The sequence below is a fragment of the Hyperolius riggenbachi genome, chromosome 3, assembly GCF_040937935.1.
Source record: "Hyperolius riggenbachi isolate aHypRig1 chromosome 3, aHypRig1.pri, whole genome shotgun sequence".
NCBI lineage: Eukaryota > Metazoa > Chordata > Amphibia > Anura > Hyperoliidae > Hyperolius > Hyperolius riggenbachi.
The window spans coordinates 296,278,991-296,287,357 of NC_090648.1; the positions used below are offsets into that span (position 1 = coordinate 296,278,991).

At 36.4% G+C, this 8,367-nt stretch overlaps 1 protein-coding gene across 3 annotated transcripts in view; it reads left to right on the forward strand.

The window, feature by feature from the left end:
* Positions 1–7,281, forward strand: part of CNTN1 (contactin 1) — a 261,698-nt gene extending 254,417 nt beyond the window's left edge. For all 3 annotated transcript variants that reach the window (XM_068276552.1, XM_068276554.1, XM_068276553.1), the window contains one exon: positions 1,227–7,281. In XM_068276552.1, the coding sequence (XP_068132653.1) occupies positions 1,227–1,306 (80 nt within the window). In that variant the 3' untranslated portion in view covers positions 1,307–7,281. The remainder of the gene's footprint in view (positions 1–1,226) is intronic.
* Positions 7,282–8,367: the final 1,086 nt, after the last annotated feature.

The window sequence follows — 8,367 nt, forward strand, 5'->3', positions numbered from 1 at the left end:
TTATCAATTGCTTTCACAGTTGTTTTCATGTTTTAATCTAACTTGCCCAGTATTCATTCAGAAAATAATTTGATCTGTTACTGGAATGCCCAAAAATAATAATGACCATATCTCTGCAAATCGCTGCAAAAAGTTGCTGGGCAGTTTCTTCCATAGCTATGCAATGCAGCTGCTAACATTGATGGCAACTTCTCGATGTCGCAATAGATTGCAGCAATAGACAGCTCTAATATGTCTTAAGCTGGCCACTAACGGTCCAATTCCTAGCGAAAAATCGTTTGGTTGTAAATAATCTCTATTGGTGGACACAATCGATTATGAACGAGTGAAAAAATGTCGCCCGAATGAATTTTCGTCGAACGAAAATTTGGATTTTCTTGGTGGTCGTGATAGATAGGAAGCAATGATTGGTTAGTTGATGGTGTAGTGAACGATTTTTCATCCGATCAGAATTTCTGATCGCGTGAACGATTTTTCGCTAGAAATTGGACCGTTAGTGGCCACCTTTAGTATTTAGCAGCCACATTGAATGTGCTGTGCTGATACTTCTTAAGGAATTGTTGGGTGGGGAGTTATGTCTAATCTAGCTCAAGAGACCTTTATATAGAACAAGCTTCCCTAAGCAGTGACATTAGAGGCACCTACACTCGATCCCCTATGCTATCAAGGCATTTTGTTTTGACCTGAGGAAGCAGGCCATGACCCGTGAAATGCGTTGTCAGATTGCTTTTTGAATAAAAACTTTATTTCAGTTGAACTCGTGTCTATATCTTCTGGAGAGGTAAGCAATTACCTCTCTTTTGTTATATAATTTTTTATTTGTATTTAAAAATACTATAATGGAATGCACGTTGGGTGCCTCCATCCTACCCACTACAAGTGTATTGATGCTTAGTTACTGCCACTAGTTCCTAGCAACTTCAGCTCTGTTTTCATGTTATTGCCTTTTTTTTATAATAATAATTATTATAAAAAGAAAACAACAGAAATATTTTTTAACCTTCCTCAAGAAGTATCAGCACAGCACATCAATAATAGAGGCTAAACCCTTCCTGCTCATACCACGCTGGTACTAGCTTTTATATTTTTTAGTACTGAAGAATTTAATTTGAGTCACATTTTCCACCATAATGAAAAAAGCATGTTTCATGATTTATTGTGGTTTATTATATGAAAAAATGATTTGTGGATGATAGTGAACTAATTTTCGTGTACTATTCTTTTAGGTGACGCAGCAGGCATGTTCCCCAGTATTCTTGGCATACTGCTACCAACGTTTGGCCTCCTGTTTTATCTTGAATTTTGAATGTAGATCTCTTGTCGGCATTCTGAGTGCAGTGTACTCTTATCTCATCTTTGGAGGATACTATCATTCTCTGACTACTGCGACACCATCATAAGCCTAGAAAAAGAAGATAAAAAGTTTAAAAAAAAAGAAAAAAAAACATATATTACCCAGCAGAGTTATTAAAAACTTTACATAGGAATTAAGGCATTCAGGAACTCTTCTGTGGGATTGTTTTTAAGGATAACAGATCATTTTTAACTTGTTCCAATTTGCCTTATGAATCCCTTACGCCAATCTGTGACAGTTGCATGATCAAATGGGGCAAGTTGCAGTGTTTAAATTACAATAACTTAGACTGTACAGTGGAAATAAAGTCACCATCCATAGGTGATTAAACTTTAATAACAAATTGTGAAATATACTAGAGATAAATTGTTGAATATTGTATGTATAAGAGTAACTACATCAGTCTGTATTATCTGTTTTGTGTGCTGTATATTTTTTCTTTTTTTTTAAATCAAGCCTTGATGAGGTCACAAGACATACAGTCAGATCAAAAGCAGTCATTGTATTAGAATTGTATGTCCTCAACAATTGAATGTAGATTCAGAATGCAGAACATGACAATTGAATATAAGAACTCTGAATTGTACACATATCATTGAGTGGAGTCAAACGCAAGCATGGGAGAAAATCCAGAGCAACCTATTTCAATAACATGAGAGTTTGCACATGCAAAGATTTTGTTATGGTGTAAATAGTGCAATAAGGGCCCGCTTATGAATGTAAAGTATATATAGCATATAAACTTCAAAAAAGTAGTAAACATGGAAACACTTCAGAGCATTAGATATATTATAGAGACACATGTAGTCAACATATGGAATCATATGAAATATTTTATGATGACTAGACCACTGGAAAGAACAGACATCAGAGTAGGAATATAAATTAGCAATGATCTCAAGAATTGTAAAGCTAATTGTGTATATGTATAGTATAAGCACCTTTCCAATACCAGGAACACTTGTCTTACCAAAGTTGCGTACATAAAAATGTTAGACACACTAAAACATTATATTGAGCATTTTTTAAAAAAAATGGTGCAATGGCAATTGATTGTGTTGACCTTAGCAACCAAATCAGTGTCTACTTTCCTGAAGACGACTAACAGCCATAAATGAAATGGTTATGAAGGTTAGCACAATCATATCCCATTACACAAATGTCCTGGGGTCTTTGATTCTACGTCACAAAAAATGTATTACGTGAAAAAAGAAAAAACGAAATTAGCCTGCTACTGAATTTCAGAGAGGCATTTTAAATATTACTTTAATTTATATAGAGTTCTAGCAAATAGTAATGCCTATGTTATAAGAGATAAAATAAAAATGCTAGCCATGCTTTTGCAGCGCCCATTGCTGGCAATGGGAATTCCCAATCTTACCACTCTAAATACTATTCCAGATGGGGTAAACCAACCAGCTACATCTGGCAAAATGCTACTGTAAATTTTATTTTCATGTATAGATCTGTTTTTTAGTAATGTTTGTCTTCTAATGTAAAAAAAGTCACCCACATTGTGCCATGTCCCATGTTTGTAATATTTCCAAAATGCACATGACCTGCATTAATCAAGTGTGTTAAGCCAGGTGATGTGGTTTTTCGAATGAACTTGTTTAGCAACGTACTTATAGATGCAAGTCTCGGGTCTAATCACACCTGGATGGAGAACTTAGCATTACAAAGAAAAGCTGTTTTTTCAGTATAGTACGGTAATTGTTAATGTGACCTTATTTCAGAATAGTTGTGTAACAGTGGATGGCGTGGAGATGTAGTCCAGATCGTGGTACAGTGAAATATTTGTTGAAACAATAAATTAGGAGAACAAGTGAATGATGATGAACACAACCAATATGGCTTTGACATGCATACCTCCTAACATTTTAAAGAAAAAAATAAAATATTTAGGTCTTTCAATTTACTCACCACCACCCATAATTCTCTGCATTTAGGCAACATCTAAATACCCACTTAACTTCTAAGCTCATTATTACTGTGGGTGTTTAAATTTAGCAATGCTGATTCAGAAAACCTGAATACTCCCATCTGCCGCTGTTCAGCACTGAACAAGCAGACTGGGTCAGGAGGAGTTCACTGACTTGCGTGTTACGGAAGGAGGACGTATCAGTCTCGTGAAATGCAACATGACATGCAAGCCGGTGAGCTCCTCCTGACCTAGTCTGCTTGTTCGGTGCTTAATAGCGGCAGGTGGGAGTATTTGGGTGTTCCGAATCGGCTGTGCCAAATTTGAACACCAACATTACTCATAATCATAATTGTGTCTGTGGAGACAGTTGGGAGGTATGAAAATGTTGTGTTACTGACACTTCTGAAATTAATGAATGTGTTTGTTCTGACTTTGTCTACTTAGCTTTTTTTTTTTTGTATTGTTCAGTCTTGATTTCAAAGTTGTGCTTCAGTATTTCAGTTCATGTGTGAATGGTAAACACAGTATTATTCAAATGGGTCCAGTAATAGTGCAATGTTTTAATTCCTATCAAAGAAATCTGAAATTTGATTCATTTTTTATTGGTAGCACAACCTTGTTAGCTGATTGGGTGGACTTATTTTATCTTTATAGAGAAATATAGAATTCTTTATTAAATATTGAGAATGAAAGCTCAAATTCTACTGTGCATCCCTCTCTTTATTTCAATGTTTTTATTTTTATGCTTTTTTATTGTATTAAATAAATTTAACCTGGTTTTATTCATTCTTTATTAACAAACGAGATGAGTGTATCTGTAATGAAAAACCTATTAGAGCACCAAAAGTTCAGAAATGTATTTAAAGTTAACAATAACAAGATGTTAAAGCAGAGGTGTCACTGGTATTAAAGCAGACACAGATTATATTCAGAGGAGTGGTTTTTTTTGTTTGTTTGTTTTTCCTTTTACACATTTATATAGCATTGGCAGTTCTGCTATGCTTTTTCAATAAATATTTAACAATTCTCAAGACCAGATGTCCCTCAAAGTAACTCACAATCTAATCTCTTTACCGCTGTTTAAAACAATTTTGTAAAAACTCAACCTACCTTGGAAGCACTCAAAGGAATACAAACACAGTGATGGTTTTAGGCAAAAAAACTTACATTTTACTACTGTAATAACAGTAAAGTTGTGGTGACCTCTGTAGTCCCTAACTTGAAGGCGCCTTAGGATTTCAGGGTCTTAGGCATTAGCCTAGTGTGGCCCTGTGGTAGCACTGGCTCTGAAAACGTCATGCAGGTTAGTTCTCACTGGGATTAGTATCCCAGATAAAAGCTCTGCAAGTCTGCAAGGGGGAAGTGTGTTGCTCTCTGTATGTTTTTGAACACCTGGAAGCCACAGGAGCTAGTAGTGCCTTGGAAAGAAGTCACTTAAAGCTATGCCTAGATATTAGTTGACTGCTGACCAATGTTACTACTAACTGTTATATCAGGAAACTATCCTGTGTCTATACCAGCCTTTTCCATCCTTAGGAAATTACCCTTTTCAAAGTAGCAAATCAGAGAGCTGGACTTTTCCCATCACTGTTACTGTATTTCCCTGCAGTGGGAGGATCTCTGCCTCTTGCCATCTGCCCTTCCTCAACACACACACATACACATTTTCCATGGAAGTGAACATGCTACAACAGGTTCCTAACACTGTCACTCGTGCATCAAGAGTTCCCCCTTATGGTGCCCATACATCGTACAATTTTTTTTCATCCAATCTTACCATTTCTATGTAATATAAGGGAACTGTCTAAATTATCCATTCAGTATATTCACTTAATTTACCCTTATACTACATAGAAATGGTAAGATTGGATGGAAAAAATGTACTATGTATGGGCACCATTACAAAGATGAATTTTCATATGAAAAGTGATGCAGTCCTTTTTAGCATAACATTAAAGCACATGTTTTTTATGTTGCCTCAATGCTTATTGTGGTCTTTCAATATGTATCCTTCAATCTCCAACAGGATTGTTCAAGTGGTCTTTTTAAAAAAAAAAAAAACGCTACAATTCTTTTCAGAAAATCTTTAAATTGTATGGGTATTTTCCACATTGTTTGCACTTTTGTAGTTTTTGGCATATTTGCCAAAGTTAATACAGCTCAAATACTTTTTTTTCTTTTACCCCGAAATGGTAATTTTTTAAATACAGTAATCTGTATAAGCAGCTACTGTGGGTTGCCCTTTGTAATAGCACACAAGAGACTGCAGGCTCTTCCAGCATATTACCACACCATGCAATTTCCCATCAGATTGACGGTCGAACCAATAATTTCCAGCAGGTCAGATCTGATTTCCGATCATTTTTCTGATTGATTTTACGATCACTTCTGTACAACATTGATCAGAAAAACGATTGAGAAATTATCAATTTGACTGTCAATGTGACATAACATTGCATGGGGGGTGTACTAGGCATTATGGCTGGTATACACCATGCAATTTCTTGTCAGATTTCGTGTTGAACCGATAATTTCTGACAAGTCCTTTCTGATTCCCGATTTTATGATCAAATTTGTACACACCTGATCAAAAAAAATTTGACCCGAAATCTGACGGGAAATTGTATGGTGTGTACCAGGCATTAGGGCAGCTGTGGGCAGGATCCACTATATGCATAAGGTGTTATGTCCTCAGTCAGATGAGGTAAAATGTGACAAGCATTCCACTCACATTCAAAAGCTATGGAAGGGAAAGAGTTAGCGTAGAAAAGACAGAGAAGTGTATAGTAGATTTTGCACAAGTAAGGGATGCGATTAAAAGAATTGCATGTCATGATGGGCTTCAATATCAGCCTCGCTGGCTACCTAAAAAACTATATTGTCCATTTTCTGTAACTGCAGTCAGGGCCCATATTTAATTGCAATATGGGCAATCGTTCTTGATCATTTCTCATGGCCTTTTCTTGTACATCCATGTTGTTTGGCTCTGATTGGTGTGTTCTGCTCTGTAGAAAGGGGAGGAGGAAGGACAAGCAGAGGCAATGCTCCTGGTGACTGTTGCAGTACATTACAATAACAATCAGGCATGGTTTTCCAGCATGCCTGATTTTTATCAAGCTGCCTGTGGACATCTGAGTACATCTGTTCATACTTCAATCTATAATTCTGGGAAACCTAATGTCCATCCTTAGGACACGGTAGCTGAAACTCAGCTGAAGCAGCCGTTTGGGGCCTTTTGGCTGAGAAAAATGTGTATAGGTGATCCCCAAGGCTGCATAAAGATCCAGCATGCCAAACTGTTAAGCAATAGTGTCGATCAAAGACATTGTTCCTGTACTCATCCTGCCTGCTGGAAGCCTTTCCATTGCGCACTGCACCATCAGCTCTCCTCCCCGCTTCACTAAATTAGTTCACGTTGCTTGGGTATATCCAAGCAAAATCCAAGTACTGTCTGTACAGTGTTTATTATCTTCAGTTTTGCCTGCAGGAATGAGCTTGATCGTGACAGGCAACGTGTATGCACCTCAAGTTGCAACTGTGTATGGGCCTTTACTCTGTAACGGTGGCCATTAACAGTACAATTCTTTGGTCGATCAATCTTTACCAATAGCCATGGTAATCGATTGCAAATGGATCGCACCCATTAATGGGCTTATTCCTGCCAGCCTAGCCAAACAATCGATAAGTTGTGGGACTGTAACTGTAATGGCTAACTGTAATGGCTACAGTTCTTTGCAGTTAACAGCAAGTTATATTTTTAAGAGCATTTTTAGATACATATCAAATATTTGCTTTCAGTCAATTTTAGAAATATATCACCTATTATTCACTGCTAACGCTAGAGATTAAATGAGTAGTTTTTATTTAACTACAAGACTAAAGTGAAAATTCTGTTATAGTTTATTTTGACTTCTTATATTTGCATTGTTTATTTGCAATTGTTATATCCAAGTGCTATAGGCAGGGATCTTATGTTGTCATTTTTTTTAGGTGACCATGGTTAAATTTTAATATCAGTATTACTCACAATGTAATAGCTGGCTTTTAAATTTACCAAAATGTTTTGTTTTTGTTAAAAAAAAAAAAATCACCAAAATAAAGACATTTGACAAACTGGTTAAAATTCAGTACTTTCTCTATTGCCTTGATTTATTAGGTTGATCGGTGATATGTGTGCTAGCAATCAGAAATATCAGCTAAGATTGGAAAAAATCTGAAGTTTGGCTAAGTTGCAAACACCTGGGTAGTGCTAGAACATGAGCTAGAGTATTCGGCTGTAAAATGCATTTTTTCCCTTATTGTCCTTGGACAAGTTGTCCAACTGACTACTACTTTTATTCAATTTATAGTGCCTGTCTCTCATTTAATAAATGTAAATGGTACACCTCACAATTTAAGAGGAACTATAGTGAAAATAACATATTAAATAAAATGTATTATCTTTTACAATATCCTTTTATAGAATATTTAGTCAGTGTTCGCCCATAAATCTTTACTCACCTTGATTTACATTAGGAAATGTATCACAAGTGGCAACATTTTTAGTCCTGTCAGGTGATCTCTGTGAATGTTTGTTTACTATAGTTCCAAACCCAGTACAAAATATACCTGGTCTCCCTGAATACGCTGGGGTGGAGAATTCCGCATAGCTAATCAGCCTAGGCCAGTGATGGCTAACCTTGGCACTCCAGCTGTGGTGGAACTACAAGTCCCATAAGGGATTGCAATACACTGACAGCTCTAAGCATACATCGGGGAGTCAGAGGCATGATGGGATTTGTAGTTTTGTCACAGCTGGAGTGCCAAGGTTAGCCATAACTGGCCTAGGCTAAACATACCAATATACTGTACAGCAATATATACCTATAGGAAGTGTTTCTGATGCTCAAACCAGTATAATTAACATAAAAGTGGGTATACTGAATAATTTACCGCATTCTACTTCTGTATATGTCACTACAGTGCCTCTTGCCATAGTTTTAATTAATAAACCACATCAAAGTAATGCAAGTGAGAATCATGGATGTTGAAAATCCTTCGGTCTTAAAATGTGTGTTTACAGTATTCATAGATTACATAAATAGGACTT